At 38.3% G+C, this 27,743-nt stretch overlaps 2 protein-coding genes across 3 annotated transcripts in view; one reads left to right on the plus strand and one right to left on the minus strand.

The window, feature by feature from the left end:
* Window positions 1-2,127: 2,127 nt before the first annotated feature.
* sec22a (SEC22 homolog A, vesicle trafficking protein) lies at window positions 2,128-17,310 on the plus strand. Of its 2 annotated transcripts, XM_079822136.1 has the most exons (7): window positions 2,128-2,355; window positions 2,824-3,028; window positions 8,283-8,446; window positions 10,925-11,104; window positions 11,298-11,416; window positions 11,778-11,843; window positions 14,543-17,310. In XM_079822136.1, exons 2-7 carry the CDS (start codon window positions 2,847-2,849, stop codon window positions 14,741-14,743), a joined length of 912 nt encoding a protein of 303 aa, XP_079678262.1. In that variant the 5' UTR covers window positions 2,128-2,355; window positions 2,824-2,846; the 3' UTR covers window positions 14,744-17,310. The 2 variants fall into 2 exon arrangements, with proteins under 2 accessions (XP_079678262.1, XP_079678263.1); XM_079822137.1 differs by lacking the exon at window positions 11,778-11,843 and having other exon boundaries at window positions 2,176-2,355; window positions 14,543-17,264.
* Window positions 17,311-24,318: 7,008 nt separating this feature from the next.
* adcy5 (adenylate cyclase 5) overlaps window positions 24,319-27,743 on the minus strand; it is a gene marked incomplete at its 5' end in the record, with an annotated part of 100,042 nt that continues 96,617 nt past the window's right edge. The window contains one exon of the mRNA XM_079822146.1: window positions 24,319-27,260. Within this exon, the coding sequence (XP_079678272.1) occupies window positions 27,132-27,260 (129 nt within the window). The 3' untranslated portion in view covers window positions 24,319-27,131. The remainder of the gene's footprint in view (window positions 27,261-27,743) is intronic.

Here is a 27,743-nt window from a genome sequence, read left to right on the forward strand (position 1 = left end):
AATCAGAATGATGTGCACCACTTGCCAAGAAATCAATACAAACTCATTCTCCCCTTGTCAAAAATGCATGTTTCCGCAACAGCAGCAGAATAAGAAAAGACACTTTTGAGCTGTAATTGGGTTTTATGGAGAAAGACACAGAGAGGCTGTGAGTTTAGCGTCCATCGAAATGCAATAATTCTGCTGTTGTTTTTAATCATCCATAAAATGTATATTACAGAGACCTACTGGATCAGTCATTAAGGGTGCTTTATAGGGATGAATGAGCATTTGGCGGGAGGTATAGCACGTTTATAGAGTGATGTCAATATCGGCTTTACCCAACCCACTGAGCTTCATCTTTTACTCCTCCATAAGTTGCTGCAGAATTTTCAGAGGTACAACACTGCCCACTCTACCGCTCCACATGCTGTCAGAATGACAACATCTTCGCTTGTCACCCTGACACTCCTGCACTAAACGCATAGCTTTACGACTGCCAGCTATTCATCAAGCTGTCCATGTAGAGAACATCAATCTTCAATGCATGGCTCACGCTGCATGCTGTTTGAAGTGGATGTTTCCAGGAGGTCACTTTTGGCTGAAGAGCGATCAGTTTCATCCTTGTAATTCAGAAGAGCGTGTGATGAATGAATTTGAACGATTCACATCAAAGACCATGGTATTCAACAGACACCGACAGAACTACAAAATGCAAGTCTGATTTTGTGGTTTTTGAGCTTAAACATGTTGAGACGTTATCTTTAAACTTTGTTCATCTATTTTTTGACAGTGAATGAAAATGATTTACAACAATTTCCAGAAAAGTTGGCAAAATAAAAGTGAAAAGATGATTATAGAATATCCAAGTGCGTGCACACACACAAAAGCTAATATAAGTTCGTAACATAGGTCTACGTTCTTCTGATATAACAAATACATTATCAAAATCAGATTACACGCTAAGGTGCAATGTGTCAGATCTGTAAGCGTAAATTATAACTTAAAGGGTTAGTTCACCCAAGAATGAAAATTATGCCATTAATTTCTTATCCTCATGTTGTTCGACACCCGTAAAACCTCCGTTCATCTTCGGAACACAAATGAAGATATTTTAGTTGAAATCCGATCGCTCAGAAAGGCCTCCATTGGCACAATGGCTCTTTACACTCTCAAGACCCATAAAAGGTACTAAAGACGTCGTTACAAAGTCCATCTCACTACAGTGGTTCTACAATAACTTTATAAAGTGACGAGAATAGTTTTTGTGCGCAAAAAAACCCTAAATAACAACTTATATCATGATGACCGATTTCAAAACAAGGCATCATGAAGCTTCGAAGCGTTATGAATCAGTGAGTCGATTCAGCGGTTTGAATCGCCAAAGTCACGTGATTTCAACAGTTTGGCGGTTTGACACGCGATCCGAATCATGATTCGACTCGCTGATTCATAACGCTTCGAAGCTTCATGATGCATTATTTTGAAATCGGTCATCACTATATAAGTCGTCATTAAGGGTTTTTTTGCGCACAAATACTATTCTCGTCGCTTTATAAAGTTATTGTAGAACCACTGTAGTGAGATGGACTTTGTAACGACGTCTTTAGTACCTTTTATGGGTCTTGAGAGTGTAAAGTGCATTGTGCCAATGGAGGCCTTTCTGAGCAATAGGATTTCAACTAAAATATCTTCATTTGTGTTCCGAAGATGAACGGAGGTCTTACGGGTGTCGAACGACATGAGGGTAAGTAATTAATGACAGAATTTTCATTTTTGGGTGAACTAACCCTTTAATTTATCACATTTAGAAATGTATATAATTTAAAAATGTACCTTCTTGCCCAGAGGAACATTAGGCTTATAACCACAGAAAAAGTTTTTGAATCCACATGCTTTATCAAATGGCTTCATTTGAGAATGCTAAAGCAATGTCAACATTTTTTTTCTAAATGATTTGATTTTGTATCATTTTTACAAGTATAGGTTTTTCAGTTTATGTTTTATTTTATAAAATCTTAGCGTCACATCCAATTTCCCATATAAATGATTTTCTGGCTAAATGGTTTGCTGATGTTCACTTTAGTGACCCATAATGCTTTTCCTCCAGCCACGTCACACAGGCTCAATTTTTTTACGGTCTATGGCTCACACCATAGGCTCACACACACCGACGAAGTTGTGCCGAACAGAGCCGAAGCGAAGCCGAACTACGACGAAAATGAGACGAAGTTAGCCGAAGCTCTATCAAACGTGAGCGGAACCGTCAGCTATGAGACATGCAGGAAGAGCTCAGCGACCACGATAGTATATTAGCCAAATATTCAAAAAGGATTATAATGTCTTAATATGTTTTAAAACGACTCATGCCAGTAGGTAAGTACAGCTATCAATGTCCGTGTATGCAGTGTCACTCACGCTAACAGTCTTGCTATGGTAGCAGTGGCATCTTAGTTACTCCACATCATCATTGCAATGAATGATGCACAATTGCAATGTGTGGTTTTGATGGTTCCCTTTTAAATAAAGTCTAATGAACCCATATAATTAGATGTGTTATTTTGGTGAGCGCATAGAACCATCAGCCGATGTTATGTGATAACAGCTGCCAGCAAACGTGCTAATGTTATTATTAGCATAGCACAGTGTGCTACAGATGTCATGAGTCTACAGAGCTGAATATAATAGAATTTATACGAGCCTCTAGCTGTTTATATATCTATTAATTTAATCTCTATGTATACATTACATTCTGTTTTGTCAGCATAAAACATGGGAGTGGGGAAAAGGGAGTATTGTTTACATTATATGCACTGAATATTGCATTTTCTCCTGTTCTTCCAGGTTTCCACTGAGCTGCCTGTAAGATGTCTCTGGTCCTGTTTGCCTCGGTGGTGAGAGTGAGGGACGGTCTACCTCTCTCGGCCTCCACGGACTATGAACAGGATAAAGGGCTTCAGGAGTCTAAGAAACATCTCAAGAGTCTGTCCAAAAAACTCTGCCAGTTTCCTGATCGCTGCTCACTTAGATCTGGCATATTCAACATCAAGTGAGTTATAAATGCAGAGGCATTGAGGATGTGTGTGGACGTTGTTACACCATTTTACATGTCTTCAGTGTGAAAACAAACTGGTGTTTGCAGTGCATTACACTGGAAATGCATTTATACTTAAAGGTATTTTTGACACGGTCTGTTGTACGCAAGTTCCATGCAAAGCAGAATTTTTATTTGAAACGCATAATTACTGACCTAATACAAACCCCCATTACTAACTTAACTTATTTTAATTAACTTTCAGTTGCTTTAATGGGCTCTACGCGTTCCTAAGTATTTTCGCTAAAATATCAGTCCTACGTGACCTTCCAGAGTATTCTGACATAGTAAACTGTGTATTATAAACATAACACTTAAGTATATAAAATTAAAACATAACGTTTCAGTAATGAGTTCCTGAATGTTGTTACAGTTGCTTATTAAAGCTCCGCTTGGCTGTTCTAAACAGTTTCACAGGACTTATTGCTTTTATAAAATGGTTATTCCACATACCCGACATGGTTTCCTAAAATAATCAGACATAAAAATGTAATGCTATTGATAAAAAATATTAGGTAACACTTTAGTTTAGGGTCCAATTCTCACTATTAAAGGGTTAGTTTACCCAAAAATGAAAATTAGCCCATGATTTACCTCAAATCATCCTAGGTGTATATGACATTCTTCTTTCAGACGAATAAAATCAAAGTTCTATTAAAATGTCATGGCTCTTCAAAGCTTTATAATGGCAGTGAATGGTTAGGTCATTTTCGTAGTCCATAAAAGTGCATCTATCCATCATACAACTGCTCCACACGGCTCCGGGGGGTTAATAAAGGCCTTCTGAAGTGAAGTGGCGCGTTTGTGTAAGAGAAATAACCATATTTAAAACTTTATATACTAAAGGCGGTCAGCGGTACACGAGTCACTTGCGCTAAAAGAGTAACCCTTGAACCCTTGACGCATGCGTATTGACCAAGCGGCAACCTCCCGCAGTTTCTCGAAGCCAATAAGGAAGTGACTTAAACTGCAATTAATCGACCAGAAGGGAGCAGAATCTCATTGAGCCCCATGTTAAAATGCCAAACTTTACAAAAGAAAAAAACATGTTTACAGCCTAGTACAAATTGTGGTTTTGGTCTATACGGCTAATTTTGCCCTTCATGACAACTGTGAGGGGGGTGAATTTTTTTATAACTCATTCGTTTACATTATATAAAGCCTTAAAGTTCTGCATAATTAAGGGAGTGGCCACTTTGAGTGACAGGTGGATTGTCGTTTGTTACCCCTTTTCCACCAAAGCAGAGCCAGAGCTAGATCGGAGCCAGAGCCTAGTTTCAAATCGGTTCTTTGTCTGCTGTCTGTTAGCCATCACGTCACCTCAGCTCCACCCATGTCCTGCCTCTTTGCCCATTTTCTGTTATCCGGAAGTGGCGCACGCGCGATGACGCGCTGCCAAGATGGCAACGGCCAGCTCGTCCCTACTTTACGCTTCAAAACTGCTCTTCAGAATCCTATGGGTGACGTCACGGACACTACGTCCATATTTTTTTACAGTCTATGGTATTGACGAAAGCAGAAGCGCAAAGGATAGAGCAAAACAAAACGTAGTGTCACGGGTTACTCTTTTAGCATAAGTTGCCTCCTGTACCGCTAACCGCCGGAAGCTAGTTATTTTAGTCTATAAAGTTTTAAAAATAATTTTTTTTTCTTACACAAACACACCACTTTGCTTCAGAAGGCCTTTATTAACCCCCCCAGAGTTGTGTGGAGCAGTTATATGATGGATAGATAAACTTTTTTGGACCTAATCATTCACTGCCATTATAAAGCCTTGAAGAGCCAGGACATTTTTAATATAACTCTGATTGTATTCGTCTGAAAGAAGAATGACTTACACCAAGGATCATGGGCTAATTTTCATTTTTGGGTGAACTAACCCTTTAACTAGTTGCTTATTAGCATGCATATTACTAGGATACTGGCTGTATATTAGTACTTATAAAGCACATAATAATGCCATATTCTGCATAACCATATTCTACATCCCTTAAAGGGTTAGTTTACCCAAAATGAAATTTCTGCCATTAATTACTCACCTTCATGTCATTCCAAACCCGCAAGACCTTCGTTCATCTTCGGAACACAAATTAAGATATTTTTGCTCTCTGACCCCTCCATAGACTGCAACGTACTTTTTGAAACAAACAAAAATAACAACTTTATTCAACAATCTCTTATCTCCCGTGCCAGTCTCCTACGCGATCCACGTAAGCACCACAACACATGCATGTAATCATGGGATCATGAGAATTATTAGGCAGAATTATTAGGCACGTTGATTTTCTGATCATTTTTTTTTTCCAGGCACATTTGACCAATTCTAAACCACAGTAATCCTAATAACTACTATTAATTTAGTATTTAATAATGTATAAGTGATATATAATTGTTCACGAAGGCTGGAAATGAAAACCACCTTATATTCTGGTGTGCAGAATTATTGGCATGTTTTCTTTTACAGATAAAATGAGCCAAAAAAGAGATTTAACTCAGACTGAAAAGTCAAAAATTATGACATGGCCATGAGAAGGATGCAATACTAATGCAATACTAGACATTGCAGTTAAGGCATGACCATTGGACAGTGAAATGCTCATTGGGTCAGCAGGGTCAGACAAAAACAGGTGGTGAAGAAAAGACACCTGTTAACTGCAAAAGAATGAAGAATTAAGGTGAATAATTAAGTGTGAAACCATCAGGAACCCTTTAGTCTCCAGCGCCACCATTTTCCAGAGCTGCAACCTACCTGGAGTCTCCAGAAGTGCAAGGTGTCAGGATCTCAGAGACTTCAGTTAGGTAAAGAATCCTAAAAAATGACCCCCATTAAATAACCCTTACCCCATCTTCTTGCACCGCTGTTTGAAGAATTAAACTTCCAGAATCTGGCAGTACGTTTTGGGAGTTCATTTTAGTCCATCTCTGGAAAATGGACTTCAGGATAGACTAAAATGAACTCCCAAAACGTACTGCCAGATTCTGGAAGATGAATTCTTCAAACAGTGGTACTAGAGGATGTGGTGCTGGTCCTTCAAGAGTCACTCTCAACCTATCTGTCCATAAAGCCTATAAAAAAAAACAGTCTTCATGTATTTTACAACACTTTAGCTTGTGATTCTTATCTAGTGGGGGTCATTTTTTAGGATTCTTTACCTAATTTAAGTCTCTGAGATCCTGACACCTTGCACTTCTGGAGACTCCAGGTAGGTTACAGCTCTGGAAAATTGTGGCGCTGGAGACTAAAGGGTTCCTGATGGTTTCATCCTTAATTCTTCACCTTAATTATTTTGCAGTTAACAGGTGTCTTTTCTTCACCACCTGTTTTTGTCTGATCCTGCTGACTGAATGAACATTTCACTGTCCAATGGTCATGCCTTAACTGCAATGTCTAGTATTGCATTAGTATTGCATCCTTCTCATGGGCATTTCATAAGTTAAATGAGTTAAATCTCTTTTTTGGCTAATTTTATCTGTAAAAGAAAACATGCCAATAATTCTGCACACCTGAATATAAGGTGGTTTCATTTCCAGCCTTCATGAACAATTATATATCACTTATACATTATTAAATACTAAATTAATAGTAGTTATTAGGATTACTGTGGTTTGGAATTGGTCAAATGTGCCTGGAAAAAAAATATGATCAGAAAATCAACGTGCATAATAATTCTGCACACAGTGTAGTGAGCTGGCGGTTTGCCGTAAAAACCTGGAAACGCTGTACTGTGTGAATAGCCCAACAACGTGAATGCATAAGAGAGTGACATGGAGGAGAAGACATTGTTGAATAAAGTTATTTATTTTAATTTTTTTGCACAAAGTATTCTCGTCGCTTCATAACATTAAGGTTGAACCACTGTAGTCAAATTGACTATTTTAACATTTTTTTTACTACCTTCCTGGGCCTTGAAAGTGGTCGTTGTGTTGCTGTTTATGTGGGATCAGAAAGCTCTCGGATTTCATAAAAAATTTCTTAATTTGTGTTCCGATGATGAATGAAGGTCTTAAGTATACACTGCACTACACCGGAAGTTGTGGTGGCCACTGAGGCTAAATGCGAAAACGATTGCTTACATTGATACATTTGCGGCTAAAGGAACAGTTCACTCCCCAAACATTATTCCTGTGTTATAAATATATTTAAATGATCACAGAAGTACTGGAACAAATGTTTATAGTTACGATAAAAACACTCATGTCTATGGTAGCGATCAAAATAGAATAAATCACCATTTGAAAATAACTCTGTGCATTAAATAACAATTGAGTCAATTACGTTGTTATACGTGACTGTTAAAAAAATGATTTGTCATTGAATCATTCATTTAAGAAATTTGTTCAAAAACATTGATTCATCTTGTAATAAAACAAGTGAAGTATTTTTGAGTGAGTCATTGAATCATTCATTCAAACCGAAATAATTCATTCAAATGAATTAAACAGACTGCAGCAATTAACATTTTGTCAGAACCTCTTGTAAATACATTTTATTTTGTTTAATTTTCTGTTCAGAATCATGGGAGGATTGCGAACGAAAATTTTTTGATTCTCAATTTATCTAAAATCGTGCAGCCCTAACATTTAGAATGCCATTTGAGTGACTAAATGATGACAAATTTTTCATTTTTGGGTGACCATCCCTTTAATTAAAACATCCCGACAAAAACAAATTACACAGTGGGGAGGAGTGCTCTGATTGCCAACTGTTCTAATGCCAAAAAGTTCCCCTTCAGCAAGGTCTAATTCAGATGCATTGCACTGAGAGACCCAGGGGTGACCATTTCATAGCCTGGCTGCTATTCATCACTCCAAACTTCACAAGCAGGCAGAAACGAGTCATCTATTTCTCCCTCTCTGGAGTGACTCAATGAATCGTTTTATCTCTCAAACATACGTTAATATGGAGAGACACATTGAGTTTCTTTGTTCTCGAGGCAAGTTACTAAACTGTTCAGATCCAGAGCAGGTGTAAAACAGAGGGTGAAGGGTGATTTTTATGCTCTTATACACTTGGATTGTTTAAATTCTCATGTCCTTGGAATGGACTTTCAAGTCCACTTGAATGACTTCCCCCACCCTGTCTGTGACAGATGTTATGTTTTCACATGTGGTTGTCAGTGTGTGTCACAACATAAATTGTCCTTAACTTAATTGAAATTAAATGGACTAAATGTATGATATAATCAATGATGTATCTTTCCTTCCATAGTTTTACAAGCTCTCTCGGAGTTGGGTACATGATGGTTTGCTCAGAAAACTATCCCAATGTCCTGGCCTTCAGCTTCCTGGACGAGCTTCAGAGAGAGTTCATTGTCACGTATGACACTAAGCGGATCAACAGCGCTTTGAGACCTTTCTCTTTTATTGAGTTTGGTGAGTTTCTAAAGGGGGTCAAGGCAGGTTTCTGACAGAAATCTGTTTTTGCAAAAGGGACTATAATTTTTGTATATTTTCAATACATATTTAATTTTTACACCACTGCATCATTCAAAGCTTTGGGGTCAGTAAGTTTTTTTAAAGTACTTTGAACAAAGTCTCATGCTCACCAAGGCTGCATTTTTTTTAATCAAAAATACAGTAAAAATTGTGGCATTGTAAAATATTATAATTTCATGTAATATATTCCTATGATGGCAAAGCTATATTTTCATTTACACTCATGTCTATGGTAGCGATCAAAATAGAATAAAAGGTGATTTATTCAATAGAAAGACTTGTTATCCTTCAGAAATCATTCTAATGTCCTGATTTGCTGCTCAAGAAACATTTCTTATTATTATCACAGTTGAAAACAGTTGCTTAAAGGGTTAGTTCACCCAAAAATGAAAATAATGTCATGTATTACTCACCCTAATGTAGTTCCACACCCGTAAGACCTTCGTTCATCTTCGAAAAGCAAATTAAGATATTTTTGTTGAAATCCGATGGCTCAGTGAGGCCTGCATAGCCAGCAATGACATTTCCTCTCTAAAGATCCATTAATGTGCTAAAAACATATTTAAATCAGTTCATGTGAGTACAGTGGTTCAATGTTAATATTATAAAGCAACAAGAATATTTTTGGTGCGCCTAAAAAAAACGAAATAATGAATTGTATAGTAATAATCAATTTCAAAACATTACCGTTATAAATCAGCGAGTCGAATCATGATTCAGATCGCGTGTCAAACCGCCAATCTGCTGAAATCACGTGACTTTGGTGCTCCGAACCGCTGATTCGATACACGGATTCATAACGGTTTGAATCTTCATGAAGCAGTGTTTTGAAATCGGTTATCACTATATAAGTCGTTATTTAGTTTTTTTCAAGTCCCAGTGAACCGGAAGTTGCAACTGATTTTATTTCAGTGCTGTGACGTATTTCCAAGTGAAACGGAATGTTGAATAGAGGGCAGGGTTTCACTTCAGCGCTCCTCCTCTCCGTCTCACGCTCATAGCAGACTAACGGTTGGAGGGGAGTGGTTAAGGATATTCAAACCCAAGCCGTCACATAGTCGTCATCGGAAAGGAAACGCCATTCAAGACCGGAAGTTACTTTTCAGATTTTTGATTAAAGATTACCACGGCAAACAATTTTTTTATGTCTATTAACTTGCACAGATTAATTGTTCACCCTAAGACCTGTAATGTGGGCTAACAAAGTAAATAAGATCGATTTTGATTTCATGAGGACGTTAAAATTTAAACTTTAATTTAACTGATTTAAATATGTTTTTAGTACATTAATGGATCTTGAGAGAGGAAATGTCATTGCTGGCTATGCAGGCTTTACTGAGCCATCGGATTTCAACACAAATATCTTAATTTGTGTTCCGAAGATGAACGAAGCTCTTACAGGTGTGGAACGGCATGAGTGTGAGTACTAATAAATGACATGAAATGACAACTAACCCTTTAATATTTTATTTTCAGGATTCTTTCATGAATAAAAGGTTTATTATAATACAATTTTATTAAAATACAAATCGTTTGTAACAAACATATTTAGCACTTTTTTATAAATTTAATGCATCTTTGCTGAATAAAAGTATCAATTTCTTTTAAAAAAAAGAAGAAAAAGAAAAGCTAGCTGACTCCCGCCTTTTGAACAATGGTGCATACTATATATATATATGTATCATTACTCCAAATGTTATCAAATGTGTATCTTCAACTATATGATGTCTTATGAACAACCAACAAGTCTGTAATGATACTGTTTTAAGTTTCCTGAACCTTAAGTACACAAAACCTACTTTATTAAAACTTGTAGTCAAGTAAGTGAGCAAGTGAGTCAGATTCCCCCAAAAGCACTGCAAGCCATAGATCGTAGAAAACCCTTGGCAGCAATGGTTTCTACGACCTGTTTAGGCTAACAATGCTTTTGGGAAATGCAGCTCTGATGGATTTGTCAGGCTGATTCTAACCAGTTTTTTTTAAGAATTAAACGAATCTGACTAGTGCCTATAAGAGTCAGGACAACTCAATAGAAAGACTTTTATTTTGTTGTTAACCCTCCGATTATCACATTCAGTTTTTTATTCAACACTGAAAAGTGTGTAGTAATTAGTTCCACTTAAATGAGTTCTACATGGGCAGTTTCACCAACCTTGAGCATTAGTTGATTCTCTGAAGAGCATTTTGCACATGGATGAGTTTGAGTAAATAATGTTGCATCTTATGTGGAACATTTAGTCACTTGTTATGAGGCTCCGTTTTGGCTAGGAATCTTTGGAAATCTATATAAATATAAACGCATCCAGCAGACTTTCCATTTAATGTGATTTGAAATGACCTGAAGCCATTTGTAACATATAGACCATGTTGTGATTGAAGCATCTATTCACTCCGCTGTTTCTATTATTTTGACAGATAACTTCATTCGGAAAACCAAGCAACGTTACAATAGCCCACGTTCCCTCTCCACCAAGATTAATCTGGCCGACATGCAGACTGAGATCAAGCTCCGGCCTCCTTATCAGCTCTCTGCGGAGGACATTGGATCAATCAACGGCTTCTCAGAACACAGGCAGTCTAAATATAAAGGCATAGGTAGGGAACACACTGTGAGCACAACTTGTAAGCTTCCCTTTGTTCTCAAGAAGTAGAACATTTTGAAAGACCACTCAGAACAGCCTAGCATCATGGCAGAAAGTTTTGCACGACAGGTTTCCTTCTTAAATCTTACAATCTAGTTACTTTGCTACTGTTTGACACGGATTTTCTGCTTGATTTATTCCTGCAGCTCCTAATCAAATGTTGGAGGCCCTCACCCTGTCGGGTATCGTCGCCTGCATCCTAAGTGTCCTATGCGGCGCTCTTAATTTGCTGCGGGGAGTCCATGCAATAGAAAGCGTATTGCAGGTAAGTTAAATCATACGCTAATAGTGATGCTGGCACTTTATTTTGGGCTTTGTTTCTTTTATTGATTAACACATTGGACAAAACATTATTTGTGCCATTGTAATATAATGAATCATACCTAATGGATAGTAACAGTACTCTTGAATAATTTGTCAGACTTTGCACTTAGATGTAATGTGATTTTCCTCTTCCGTAAACATAACAGTTTTGCTTGGCTTTTTATATTGCACTGATAAGTGAGCCCTCGAGCCCTGACTCTCTCTTTCTAATTCATCCTGTTTTAGCACATGGCTTCCTGCTGTAATTTGTTCACTCTTTAACACAGCACCCTGTCTTTCCTCTTTTTCTGCTTCATCTGCAGAACGAGGATGAAGACTTTAATTACGTAATTGCTTTTTTCCTCGGAACCGCGGCCTGTTTGTATCAGGTAAGTGACGGCAGTCAGACCGTGAGTTACTGTCGGCCTGCCAGGCTTCATTTCCTCTGCTCTCTGTCTTAGTCTGACCAACCAATGCTAATATATCACACTTTTCCTCACTGTAGTGTAAAAGCGTCATCTGGAAAATTGGAGAAACATTGCCTTTTTACTAGCATCAAAGAAAAGCAGCTGGCATTGTAGCTGGCAAGCATGCTTTATATTAGTAGCGTTTCTCTCGTATTCTGCACAGCAAAAAATAATAATTATAAACCAGTATTTTTTGCTTGTTTCTTAGTAAAAAATATCTAAGCATCCCTAAAACTAAATACATTTTTAGTTGAGAAGCAAAATTGATCATTACGATTAGGGCTGTAGCTATCGAATATTTTAGTAATCGAGTATTCTACCAATTTTCCATCAATTAATCAAGTAATCAGATAAGAAGTACTTTATCTTTATTAAAGAGCAATACTAAATATACAAGAGAAAATAAGACGGGTATCTTAAAGTGAACAACTAATTAGTTTCCTTTTTAGAAAAATGTTAAGTTTTATTGCTGAAATTGCATACATTAATATCTGTGAAAACTAAACCAATTTAGTGCATTCAATTGCCAGATTATAAACACGAGAGATGGAAAGAGAGGGGAAACACGAGAGATGCGTTTGTGTTTAATTCAGATGAAGTTCGTTGCACAGATCTAGGCTACATTTTGAGCTAATCATTCATCATAGTAACACAGCTTGTTTTATTATATTAGGAGCTATAAATAGCCTGTGATTAAAGTGTGAGATTTAAATTACGCAAATCAATGAAAGCACGCAACTCTGAGAGCACGAGTGCTGCGCATCACGCGTCGCGCACACAACAGTTACAGCTTGTTCTGCTTTTTGTTGCGCTTAGCTTTGAGAAAATTTTAATGGTGTATTTCCGTGAAATCAAGTATATAATGTCCCATTAAACATTTCACATACACATCACAATGACGGTGATGCATGTGCAAAGTAGAGATCCACCGATATGGATTTTTTAGTGTCGATGCCGATACCGATTTTTTTTTTCATCAGCCTTAGCCGATGACCGATACGGGCTGCTGGTTTTCTTGAGCCGATATTTGGAGCCGATACTGCTTTTGCTCCCTCAATTTACAACATAAAAATGACACAATGATCATGATGATAACAATTAAAAATTTACAATTTAAAAAAGGAACATTTATTGAACTAAAAAAACTATATTTAACAAATAGTAAAAACAGGTGTGGTAGAACAAGAAAAAAAAAGAGTTCAGTGGTGAAAATAAATATTTAAGCATAAATAAAATAATTACAATATTGCACACAGTATCAACAAGCAAGCAGCATAATAAAGTGCACACTGACTGTACTATACTTAATTTTAAAACTATTTACAACCTAGTCATTTAATGGTTACACTCTAAAAAATGCTGTGTTAAAAATAACCCAAGTTGGGTTGAATATGGACTAACCCAGCAATTGGGTTGTTTTGACCCAGCGGTTGGGTTAAATGTTTGCTTAAAACAATTGATGGGTTAGTCCATTTTCAACCCAACTTGGGTTATTTTTAAACCAACATTTTTTAGAGTGTAGGTGCACTTAACTTAATCTCTTGTAGAGCAACACCAGCGGTAATTCAGGAAAAAATCTCCCAATGCTCCACGTGAAACTTCAGTCTTTCGACCTTTTACCATCGTGTCAATTCTCAATTGATTTTGATTAATATGCGCGACGGAGGGAGAGCAAGACAGTTTGAAGACGGTGAGAGCTGCCTGTGGACGCCTGTCTGTAAATAATGCAGGGAAAAAAATTCGGCCCGATATATCAAGTTAAGCTTATAAACGTTTAAAATGTTAATTTAAAAATAGCGAGACAATTATATTACCAGTGCTGATACCGCTCTCTCTCTCGCATTTCGGTCTCTGATCTTGAAATGAGCTGAAACCGAAAGTTAAAGAATGACACATTCATTGCGTTTTACCGTGAAATGAGAGTTCCGCGTCATTATTAAAATCAACACATTAATTATTTATCTCTCATCCACCCGCAATTTTTAGAATGTTACTTTTTATTACTTTACCCACCTGACCCGCGGATATAACCGCAATCCGCGCAGTATGCGCTAATCCTCACACAATATCTTTCTCCAACATGATCGTGTGCAGTTAAATGCACGACTACACGAAGCTCCTCGATGCTTTTTTGAATTCGAGTAACTCAAGTTACTCAAGGAATCGTTTCAGCCCTAATTACAATATTAAGACTTGTTTTCAGAAAAGACAACCATTTTTAATACTTTTTTTTTTTTAAAGAAATGAATACATTTGTGAAATTTTTCTTAATCACCAAATCAGCATATTAGAATGATTTCTAAAGGATCATGTGACACATGGTAGTATATATATGTATAATTTAGTATATGATCGACTTGCCAAAAAAAGAAGCCCAAAGTCACGTGTTATACAATATTTAGATCAAATGAATGTAGCCTTGGTGAGCATAAGAGACATTTTTCAGAGACATCTTTCAGAAACATTAAAAATATTACCGCCCCCATGGTTTTGAATAGTAAGGCTTAAACCTCACTACACTATCTTATACTGTCTGTATTTATTCTTAAAACAAAGCTTGTACTGCATTTGCTTGTTCCTGCTTAAAACTGTTTTCCTCTTGTTTCTTTTTCTATATGTAGTGTTATTTGTTCGCCTACTTCTCAGTTTGGAGGAACATCAAGTCATTCCTGGCCTTCGCTATGATCTGCCTATGTAACATGTATCTGTATGAACTCCGTAACATGTGGCAGATCCTCTTTCACGTGACGGTGGGTGCGTTCATCACTCTGCAGATCCACCTGAGAAGACCGCAGGGCAAAGCACCCGACTACAACGTTTGACCCCCCCCAAACTCTTTTAAGACTGCATAACATAGCCCAGCATTTCAACCTGTTTCCACCCAATCTGAGGACAAAAGAACTATGGATTGTGAAGCAGGTTTTATATCAAATTGTTTTGAAAAACTTCCTGCTGTTTCACATCCAGTTGAGATCACAGATCACACACTTTTGTTTTGATTAAAGCAAAAGGTTCATAACGGTGACTTCATAAGCGCACACAATATTAGATTTATGCATGAAATATTAAAGCAAATTGCTAGCAGGCAATTCAGATGTGCGCAATTAATATATTTTCCAATAGGGAGTCATTGTAGTTTTTTGTAGTCAATTTTTAGAGAGAGACGGCTCACCCAAAAATGAAAATTCTGGTCATTTCTTGAAGAATGTGGCTTTAAGTGACTTTCCTCCATACAGTGAACGTGGATGGTTACCAGTGTCTGTCAAAGATTAAAAACAAAACAAAAACATTAAAAGCATAAAAAATAACAACATTTTAAACTACTTAAATATTTGCATATATATGTATATCTTGCAATAAACGTAAAATATGTTGTTTCTATATACACAATCAGAATCTTTAAATCTATTGTTTTATATTTTTTATCTGATTGTCATTTGCTATGTTGCATGGGATTGTAGTTCTTTCCCATATTAAAGCTGTTAAGTACACAGTATTATAATTCTTTTTGTCCAATTTTCAAATAGTTTTTTGCTTCGCATCAAAGTTTGTAATGTTGCGATTCACCTCGAAGCTGGTTGGTTTGGTTCATGGCTTATAACTCTTTAATGAAGGCTTTTTAAAAATTACTATGTGAAAAATACTTCCGGAACCAAGGCCACTGAAAAAGTGTGTGGGCACTGTTGCACTCTAGCTTCTAGCGAGAAACAGACCAAAATGTAAGTTATTATTCAATAAAAATCTTGCTTGACAGCTGTGGTCATTGTTCACGTTTGATTGTATTGACATTTCAGCTAACCATCTCCTTTTGTGTACATAAAGAAATGATAATGAATTTTCATTTATGGTAAACTATATCTTTGTTGTCTTTTTAGAATGTTTTTAGACGTTGTACAATTGTTTTTGTATTTTGATTGTTAAAGCCAACTTGTATGCAAGACTTTTTATAGCTGCCCATATATATGAAATGTAATTTTCACTCATTTCCACGCGCGTTTTGTTTTGTCATATAGCCTAATTTGAGTGTCACTGTGTTTGTGGTCATTAGTCACGACGTCTCTGCCCTGAAAGCATAATCAGATGTGTTATTTGTCAATCATGTCTATGCTGCCTGCAGGTGTGCTTCCCGCAAATGAATGTGTTTGGCTAAGAGGGAAATGGAATCGCGCTAATATACACACTGTTGTTTTCCCTCAGTGTTTGCTGCCTTTTGTCAACGGGTCTGTTCAGTGACCATGTTGAGCGGTAATATGAATGAATTATGTTTTATTCTGTTTCTATTCACCTGGCTTGTTTTGCATCCTGTTTTCATTGTGAAAATGACATGGTGTATGGGTGATTGACAGATTAAGGGTCAAGGGGTTTCAAAATTCCTCATGCATTTCCTTTACTCCCCCACCCCCCCAAGTTTCAGTGATCAAAGATTGCATCTGCACCTTTGCATTGCAAAGACAGCACGTCAAGTACTTCAATGCTCTCTCTCTCTCCAGCAGTAGTGCATTGCCCTTTGGCCTAATGTGTTTGTACTCAAAGGAAAGGCCCTGTCCTGAAACCATCAGTAAAAACCTTGAATGTGTATGCTTGCATCTTGTGTGTGTGTTTTTAATGCATTTTACACATTTATGAAAAGTAACTTATCGGGGCTAGCTAAGTTTTTAATGTTGTGATTGTTGGTTAGTTTGGTTCTTGGCTTATAACTCTTTACAGAAGACTTTTTTTAATCTCTAAAGGAAAAAAATACTTCCGGAACCAAGGCCACTGAAAAAGTGTGTGGGCACTGTTGCCCTCGGCTTTGTGTGAGAAACGCCAAAATGTAGGTTATTATTCACAAAAAATCTTGCTTGATGTCCGCGGTTATTATTCACGTTTTACTGTATGATAAAAAGCGGTTTGGACATAATTTAGCTATATAAAAAAAAAACCTCTTTCACATATGAAAATGCTTGAATACGTACTTCAAAGTCAGTGATGTCAAGTGTGGGAAGAAGCTCACGCAATTTATAAACTTACTGCTATTTTCAAATTCTAAGCTGCAATGATGATGATGATTGTGGTTATTAAATCAAGTCATTTGGCTTATAGAAGCGTGACAAATGAAAGTAATGTTCCAGGTGATGCAGTGAATGCTTTTGTGTATGTGGAAATTGCAGCCCATTTAGGCTTATTTGTACTTAGTGAGGGGGAAAAGTCTGTACATTTGTGACGTCTTTGTAATTGATGTTTTTTTTCTTTCTAATTTTATAGTTGCATAGCACACTACTGTGTAAAATTGTTTTTTTTTTTTTTTCTCTTTTTTAATTAGTTTTTTTTTCCGCCAAGGTTAACATATAGACTATACACATTTGAACCAACAAAAAAAAAAAAGACAAATGTGACATTAAAAAACTGCAACAACAAAATCACCTTGTAATTTTGTTCCTTATCAGTTCAAGGCTTCCGTAACTGCATCATTAGGGTGAGAAATGATTTGAGTTTTTGTTTCTTTGATTTTTATGACATTGTGCTTCGCCTCAGGTCTTTCTAACCTTTTGACTGCTGGATCAAACCCAAACCATTTGGCCATTAGACTGTTTTTAATGTCAATGAAATGCCAGTCCCACGCCCAGCACAATGGCCTTTCTTTAATGCTTCATAAAACAGCTTTGCTCAGTCAAACTGACCAGATCGGACACATGCAGGCTAAATTCAAGTGCACTCAAACGGGGGTATTTCACAGGCACATTTTTAAGATAAAAAAGGTCAGGCTTGCCAGTGGGGAAAGTGTACTGAAATTATGTGAATTATAACATGCCTGGGTGACCAAACAGCCGCTCTGTGGGGTTTCTGTTCTTTGTTCTCATATTTCTGGGCACATTTTGTTTATGAATAGCCTAGTCTGAAAAACAGCTCTGTATTAGGTTAAAAAACAAAGGTGCAAATTGTTATACAACTAGCATACTGTGGTTAAAGCATTGTACAATGAGAGTTTCATGCAAACACATTGGCACATTGACATTGGAGGCAAGTAAAGAAATAATTGTAGGACTAGATGCGCATTGAAAGCGCACTGCTGCCACCCTCTGGACATCCCAAATGTTATTTTTGTCCAAATACAGTAATATAATAAAATGCCCCACACTTCTGGGGCCCCCAGAGATTGGTTTTATTAGTAGTACCAGTACTAGTAGTAATGTAATAAAAATTATAAATGAATAATCTACCAAAGAGTTACAAATATAACAAAATTATGGCTTATTTCTGCATTTCCGCCAAAATCCAGCAAAACGCTCCACTCATGAACCGCTCACACTCACGGGTAAAACGACATTTGCTCAAATCCCACTCCAACATGACATTTCTCTGTACTGTAGTATAGGGTAATATACTTGTTGTAGCCATTAAGAAAAGGTATTTAGTTTTATATTTATGTTTAAATATTATGTTTTTTTTTTTAATGTCTATGTTGATTATGAAAAGTGAACAGCACACATCATAAGATGTGCAATGCCAGGAGAGTGGGAGTGGGTCAGACATGATTTTGTAGAAAGCATTTCTTTAAAGTAAATTTCATTTTGTATAAATTGTATCTAAATTTTAATCAATGGTTCATCAGCCACTTGCTGGGTTGAGCAAGCGGAGCTTATTGGTCAGTATTATTAAATTGCAGACAAAGATTTTGGATAGCTAGGTTGGTGCGGTATGAGCTCCAACATCATATTCTTTCATAGGGCCCAAAATTGCTTGTGGCGCCCCTGGGTAAAAGTTTAGTTTAGATATGGTTATATGTGCCACTTTACCTTCAGCATAACAATCGTCAGGCTGACGTCCACAATCGGGTGCTTTCACACTAGCACTTTTGTTTTGCACACGGGTTGGACTGACGTCAGAGTTCGGTTTGTTTGGATGATGTGAACCCTGTCTTCCGAACTCGGGAGCTGTGTAACAGGTGTTGTATCCGAATTCTGATCCCCTGCCAGATTATTACCCCACTAGTATTGGTAGGTTTAGGAGTAGGTGTGAGGAGGGGTCAGGATTAGGGGTGGGGTTTGGATTAGGCAATCAGGAAGCGATTTTTACAAGGGGGGTAATAATTTGGCAGGGGGTTGAAATTCGCTTTCAATTTATTAATTTGGTGCCGTTATGTATGGAAGCTTGTTTCCGGCACAGAATAAAACATTTTAAAAGATAATTGCAACTTTTTATCTCACAGTTGTGAATTTACATCTCGCAGTTACATCTCAGAACTGTGTGAAAAGAAGTCTGTCTGGCGTGATACATCAGGATTTGGGGGGGGGGGGGGGGGGGGGGTTGCATTGTGAGAGAATTGAGAGATAAAACGTTTTATTATTCTGTGGCGGCCGGGAACAAGCTTCCATAATATTGCGCAGCTGAGTAAAGGACATTTGGGTTTACTGTATGCGTCTGCTTTCTGCTGCTTGCAGAATGACTCTTCTATTAATTTGCCATGATTGCATTCGCTATGCTTACTCTCGCGCTCGCATCTGAGGTAAATAATCAACACTATCATCCCATATACAGTAAGGAAAATAAGTATTTGAACACCCTGCTATTTTGCAAGTTCTCCCACTTAGAAATCATGGAGGGGTCTGAAATTGTCATCGTAGGTGCATGTCCACTGTGAGAGACATAATCTAAAAAAAAATCCAGAAATCACAATGTATGATTTTTTAACTATTTATTTGTATGATACAGCTGCAAATAAATATTTGAACACCCGTCTATCAGCTAGAATTCTGACCCTCAAAGACCTGTTAGTCTGCCTTTAAAATGTCCACCTACACTCCATTTATTATCCTAAATTAGATGCACCTGTTTGAGGTTGTTAGCTGCATAAAGACACCTGTCCACCCCATACAATCATTAAGAATCCAACTACTAACATGGCCAAGATCAAAGAGCAGTCCAAAGACACTAGAGACAAAATTGTACACCTCCACAAGGCTGGAAAGGGCTACGGGGAAATTGCCAAGCAGCTTGGTGAAAAAAGGTCCACTGTTGGAGCAATCATTAGAAAATGGAAGAAGCTAAACATGACTGTCAATCTCCCTCGGACTGGGGCTCCATGCAAGATCTCACCTCGTGGGGTCTCAATGATCCTAAGAAAGGTGAGAAATCAGCCCAGAACTACACGGGAGGACCTGGTCAATGACCTGAAAAGAGCTGGGACCACCGTTTCCAAGGTTACTGTTGGTAATACACTAAGACGTCATGGTTTGAAATCATGCATGGCACGGAAGGTTCCCCTGCTTAAACCAGTACATGTCCAGGCCCGTCTTAAGTTTGCCAATGACCATTTGGATGATCCAGAGGAGTCATTGGAGAAAGTCATGTGGTCAGATGAGACCAAAATAGAACTTTTTGGTCATAATACCACTAAACGTGTTTGGAGGAAGAAGAATGATGAGTACCATCCCAAGAACACCATCTCTACTGTGAAGCATGGGGGTGGTAGCATCATGCTTTGGGGGTGTTTTTCTGCACATGGGACAGGGCGACTGCACTGTATTAAGGAGAAGATGACCAGGGCCATGTATTGCAAGGTTTTGGGGAACAACCTCCTTCCCTCAGTTAGAGCATTGAAAATGGGTCGAGGCTGGGTCTTCCAACATGACAATGACCCGAAGCACACAGCCAGGATAACCAAGGAGTGGCTCTGTAAGAAGCATTTCAAGGTTCTGGCGTGGCCTAGCCAGTCTCCAGACCTAAACCCATTAGAGAATCTTTGGAGGGAGCTCAAACTCCGTGTTTCTCAGCGACAGGCCAGAAACCTGACTGATCTAGAGAAGATCTGTGTGGAGGAGTGGGCCAAAATCCCTCCTGCAGTGTGTGCAAACCTGGTGAAAAACTACAGGAAACGTTTGACCTCAGTAATTGCAAACAAAGGCTACTGTACCAAATATTAACATTGATTTTCTCAGGTGTTCAAATAATTATTTGCAGCTATACCATACAAATAAATAGTTAAAAAATAATACATTGTGATTTCTGGATTTTTTTTTTTTAGATTGTCTCTCACAGTGGACATGCACCTACGATGACAATTTCAGACCCCTCCATGATTTCTAAGTGGGAGAACTTGCAAAATAGCAGGGTGTTCAAATACTTATATTTTCCTCACTGTATGTGTTTATTTAACTAAAACACATGCGCAGGTTACTTTTATTCCTGAGCAAGTGAGCACCCTAGTCCGTTCCAAACCTGCAGAACTCGAAACCTCCGTGTGCGGCCTCCGAAAAACTTCAACTCTGGTCAGCGGACAGCGGAAGTCAATGAAGTCGCGTCGTCCATATTTTTTTACGGTCTATGGTCCGTTCACGTGAATCACGGCACAGTTCGAGTGCAACCGAACTCAGACCACCTCAATCAGCTCCCTAGTTCAGTAGTCGGGGCACTGATCAGGGAGTCAGCCCATTGACTTATGTCCTGATCCGTGCCCTGACTACTGAACTAGGGAGCTGATTGAGAAGCACCCTATGACTCAAACGCACCGCGGATCGAATTCGCCCTCATTCACTATTCCCTACATTACTACTATAATAGTCCACTTGAAGGAGTGAATGAAAACGAGTGAGTGAATTCGGACACAGAGTGCGCCTGAAGGGCCGCCGCTTTTGCAGTTTGTGCTTGCGGTTTAATAATGTTTAATAAAATAATTTGAAACGTAGCAAACTGGCAGCTCCAAGTTAGTAATGAAAGTATTTATCTTGAACTCTGCCTTGGAAACTAGTGTATGTAAACCATAATTAAGCAATTTAATCATTTATACCAGTAAAGTCAAATCATGTATACCTTACCTGTATGATATTACGCTGTATTAGCGTAATTTGGAAAAATTGATGGATGGATGATTCAGCTGCGGGTGCCATCTCCTGGCGAGACGCGGGAATTCGTTCAGTGACTACAATGGACTACATGGACTACAAATGGCTTTCCCCTCAAATAGTAGGGGGGACGATTTCGGTTAATATAATCTGAACACAGTCCAGTGGGGAGCACCGTTAAATGCGATTATAAATGCTTAAACAAAAGAAAGAGCCAATCACAATTCAGTATGCAAATCTTATAATAACGATGTCAGGTAGGCCTAACAAATTGTTGGTTACAATTTGAATGTTTAGGTTTTTAAAATTCAAATGTCCACTCAAATAGGACAGTTATATTACAGTGCATTTGGAAAGTATTCACAGCGCTTCACTTTTTCCACATTTTATTATGTCACAGGCTTATTCCAAAATTGATTTAATTAATTATTTCCCTAAAAATTCTACAATCAATACCACATAATGACAACGTGAAAGAAGTTTGTTTAAAATCTTTGCAAATGTACTAAAACAACAAATGGGGGGGGGGGGGGGGGGGGTCACATGTACACATATATACAGCCTTTGCCATGATCATCGTTGAGATGTTTCTACAACTTGATTGGAGTCCACCTGTGGTAAATTCAGTTGATTGAACATGATTTGGAAAGGCACACACCTGCCTATTTAAGGTCCCACAGTTAACACTGCATGTCAGAGCACAAACAAGCCATGAAGGAATTGTCTGTAGACCTCCGAGACAGGATTGTATCGAGGCACACATCTGGGGAAGAGTACAGAAACATTTCTGCAGCATTGAAGGTCCCAGTGAGCAATGTGGCCTCAATCATCTGTAAATGGAAGAAGTTTGGAACCACCAGGACTCTTCTTAGAGCTGGCCGCCCAGCCAAACTGAGCGATCGGGGGAGAAGGGCCTTATGCTGCCTTCACGTGCTATCGGAATTATCGTAAATACGAGTTTCCTAGGTAAAAATTGCACATGAACGCCCTCTGATGTCGTGTTTACCACTGGGAAGTTCGGAAATAATTTTGATACCCCAATTCCCGAGATGGGCGTGTCATAAGCCTTAAACATGGTGGCGGGGAGAACTAGACTGCTGTGGCAGGTGTAGTTTTAATCCCCCCCCCCCCCATTATGACATTAATGTAGTAGCCTATTTACATGTAATAATCATATGAAGCGTGTTTGGTACACAGCGAAAATAGCCTGCATTTGACTGAAATTAGGCTACAGAATCGTCAGAAGCGGACTATCTGGAATGTTTATGGTTGTCATGTACATGGGACAAGTATTTGATGTTGGTTTTAATAAGATTTCCCCAATAAATAGGCAAGAATAAACTGGTGTCCACCATGATTCCTGTTCACTCCGACAACAAAGCACTTGAATGCAACAAGCTCGTAATCACGACTTCTAAAGTGGGAATTAGGAAATTTCCGATAGCACGTGAAGGCAGCATTAGTCTGGGAGGTCACTCTGACAGAGCTCCAGCATTTCTCTGTGGAGAGAGGAGAACCTTCCAGAACTACAACCATTTCTGCAGTACTCCACCAATCAGGCCTGTATGGTAGAGTGGCCAGACGGAAGGCACTTCCTTCTTGTATTTTTGTCAGTAAAAGGCACCTGGAGTTTGCCAAAAGGTATCAGAAGGACTTTCAGACCATGAGAAACAGAAACTGGTCTGATTAAACCGATTCAACTCTTTGGCCTGAATGGCAAGCATTATGTCTGAAGGAAACCAGGCACCGTTCATCACCTGGCCCATACAGTGAAGCAAGGTGGTGGCAGCATCATGCTGTGGGGATATTTTTCAGCGGCATGAACTGGGAGACTAGTCAGGATCGAGGGAAAGATAATTGCAGCAATATACAGAAACATCCTTGATGAAAACTTGCTCCAGAGCGCTCTGGACCTCAGACTGGGCCGACGGTTCATCTTCCAACAGGAACCTAAGCACACAGCCAAGACAACAAAGGAGTGGCTACAGGACAACTCTGTCCTTGAGTGGCCCAGACTTGAACCCGATTGAACATTCTGGGGAGATCTGAAAAGGTCCTGCAAAGAATGTGAGAAACTGCCCAAAAATAGGTGTGCCAAGCTTCATACTCAAAGTCTTGTGGCTGTAATTGGTGCCAAAGGTGCTTTAACATAGGATTGAACAAAGGCTGTGAATACTTGTGTACAAGTGAAGTTTTTTTAGTTTTAATACATTTGCAAAGATTTCAAACAAACTTCTGTCATTATGGGGTATTTTTTGTAGAATTTCGAGGAAAATAATGAATGTAATCCATTTTGTAATAGGGCTGTAACAAAACAAATGTGGAAAAAGTGAATACTATCCGGATGCACTGTAAACCTTCATGTCACATTCCATTAAATCACTTCAATCTCACAATGGACAAAAATTATTTTCCACAGAGAAAATAAATATAGACACTTCGAATCACATGAGGGTGACTAAATGACAGATTTTTCACTTTTAGGTGAACGATTCCTTTAAGTGATTTCAAAATTGAACCTTATTTCAATAGAGTGCTGCTTTGCAAACATAATAATTGTAATAATCATAACTACATGGTTTCAGAATGAGTTTAATGTTATAATAGTTTAATTGGATGTAAAAAAAGAAAAAGAAAATTACAGCATTGAGTTTTGACATGGCATATAAGCAACCCAAGATGAAGCTCCACTGGAATAGTAATGCCAGTACTCAGCAGGACAGAAATGTGGTATTTACTTGACATCTCTTACCTCAGTGCTTTCATTTGGATGGCAAACACAAGTGAATTAAAGCTGAAGTTTGATTTTTTTTTATGTTAAAATACTCTTTCCTCCCAATATGCAGAGATAAGTTAAAACTGTGATAAGAGTCAAACTCTCTTCTCTAGCGTTGTCAAAACGCTGTGAGAATCCCGACCAGCCCGACAAAGCAACACTGGCTCAGCCAATGGCGTGAGATTATGGCGGGACTAACTTATACATAGTTTAACCAATGGTAGAAAGGGTGCGTGTCCAATTCCGTTTGGTGCCGCTAACTGCACAGAAATTACACACTTCACCTTTAACTTAGGAATTCATATGGCACCTGCATTGTAATTGAAAGGCCATACTATATGTGTATCATGATGACCAAGTACAAAAAACATTCAACCATATATTTTATTTTAAATTTGCTGGCAAGAAAAATGGCACTGATTTCCTTGTGGGAAATAAAGAGTGAAGTAGTGACTCTGGAAGCCCAGCTGTTTTTAGAAACTAGAACAGGACCAAATATAGTTTACTATTTCATAACACTTTCGATGAAATGCAGATTTTCCCAACACATTATATCATAATCCTCTCTGTATGGACTGAAGAACTGAAACAGGTAAAGCAAAAAAACAACAAAAAAAAACGATCATTTTATGGACTACCCTATAAATTTGTGTACACACTCAAATTCTTCACATACAAAGGCCTCATTGGAGAAAATGGACATTCATTGGGTCGTACCATCACACTAAACTGAGAGGGAAGGGAATGCTGGTCGAGCTGCAGTGCAAAAATGGTGAATATTTGTGGCATAACGGAAACATCCCTAGAGGATCCAAACTCGTTGTCCCACTCACCATAAACGCGAGGCTAAAATCAATATTTGCAGATGTGTTTGCCAAGCTTTAAACGACTGTGGCTGTTCTGAAACAATCACTTGCCATTTCTCGTCCTACAAATCCATTTAATACTCATAATTACATTGTAGTGTACTTGACAGGATACAGAAACCCTTTTTGGAGGAAGGCCAAACATATTCTCCTTACTTGGTTACAAGGCTAGCTACTGATTTTATTTAAATGGATGCAGCGACAAAAAAGGGTGACTGATAATTTGCAGACACTAAATCTCCCTGTTCAAATGTGCAGGACTGTAGTGTTCCATTAGATGAATATATATATAAATATCTAAATACACATTGGTGTTTATAGACATTATTTAAATATATTAATGTACAAAATATATCATCTAAAATAGCTTTGACAGTTTGGCTTTTGGAGTCAAAATATAAAATGTTAAAAATACACAAACAGCCACATTTGGCCATTTTCCTCTGTCTTTAATAGTGTCTTCAGTGTGGACGAGTGTGTGTGGATGTGCAGTTTTGTGAAAGTAAATTTGTTTGGAACACAAAGTTGAAGTCTCAAGCCACGTTCATGCCACCAGAAACGTTCTCGTTGCATGTAGCCATCGGCCACACTGGTTGCTTTTTTGTTCCATCTCATCTCTTGTTACAAGTTTATGCTGCTTAAATGAACATTCTGGGGGAGAAAACGCGGTATATAAGCTGTGACAGTGCATTATGCATTATATTAAAGATGAACGAGAATCATTATGTGCTCTTTGTCATTGTGGAATACCATTTATCTGTACCGAAAGCACAAACGCTAGGCTATTTGGGTCCACACACGCTTAATTGTCATATAATACACATCAGTATTTAATACTGTCCCTGCACATGGTAAGATGCACATAATATTTCTGACTACAAGGACAAACTTTAGTCAAGCTGGCTCTCAACTACAGTTGCTAAATGAAGATGCTAGAAACGTTGTTGCATTGTTAGAACTGGCCACAACTCGGCACTGAAAATGAATGACTTCGTGGCATTTCAAGGTGCTGGCAGCGTGAACGGGGCTTCATTCTCAACTCTAGATCGCTCGGAGGTAACACTGTCAACACTAGCTCCCTTACCAGTAACAACCACAGTCGCTGCAGCAAAGTTCGGGGAACCATAGAGGGTTTGTAAAGTTGCAGTGCTCACTATGGCCTTCTACCATATATTAGCTGATTGTGAAATCTCTATCTATTGCGATATCACCTAGACAGTGTAGAGCGCAACAGGACCGTATGAACAGAACTTTAGTCTTTACATACACTGATGAATCCTATACACATAAAACGTGTGTTTTACAGGTATATTGGCTTCAGTGTTTTCATGCAGTTTTGATTTGGATCCACCAGGACCAGTCGGTGGAGTAAGATCGCAGTCCCGCCACACCTGAGAGAGCCAAAGCCAGGTGCAGAGAATGCAGTGCATCTGTCCTCTCTTGGCAATATAAGAAATATAAGACAGGGAGAACTGCTTTGTATGCCTTGAGATTCCTTTGTTTCTTTGGTCTCTGAGGTTGAACGTCTTTCTGAGCTGTTCCATACCTTAAATAAAGGGGGCAAAGCCCTCCGTTAATCCTATAGGAAGTCTCAGTGTGCAAAGAAGCCACTCTTAGACTGGCTTTCCAAACGCATCCTATTGTGATTGGTCCAGGAGGATGCCCGTCAACAGCCTGGCTGGCCCGGACCACAGTGTCTGCTCCCCAATATCATCTGAGAAATGTTCTGAATATCAGATGCTGAGTGTTAACTGCTGTTGGGTCCTCCGTTTAGGAAGTAGGTCATCATTTCTCCTTTGCCCTTCACCTTCACCATGCCTCTGTACTCCAGTGTGTAGTTATATGAGCTGAGAACCTGGTAGAGGTCAGTTGTGACCTGATACAGAGAGAAATTAAGAGCATGTAAGCATTTGTGATGGACTGGAAAGTTTGTGAAGCAGATCAGATTTACAGATCCAAACATTTGAGACCACTAGTTAAAGTCACCACAATTCTTATTTATTATGGAATATTGCAGTATTTATTATAATAATAATTATATTATCATGTGCCCTCGTAATCTTTATTCAAAATAACTTTCACTCCGTCTTCTCTGATGACGTGTTAACTGGCACGAGGGCGGGACAACCTGTCACTCACAGGAGATCACAGCACTAGCAAATGATCCAACAATCCAATAAATTCCTGATGGACAAAATCAAGTCCTGCCCAACATGTTTTCTTGTTCAAGAAGCCGTTTCACACAGATATACACCACAAAAAAGAAAACTTCCAAAAATGTTCATTGTGTATGTATTTTCCAAATTTAATTAGATTTTCAATCACTCAATGTGGACACTATAGTAGTAATCATAGGATA

The sequence above is a fragment of the Gobio gobio genome, assembly GCF_949357685.1.
Source record: "Gobio gobio genome assembly, chromosome: 7".
NCBI classification, from domain to species: domain Eukaryota; kingdom Metazoa; phylum Chordata; class Actinopteri; order Cypriniformes; family Gobionidae; genus Gobio; species Gobio gobio.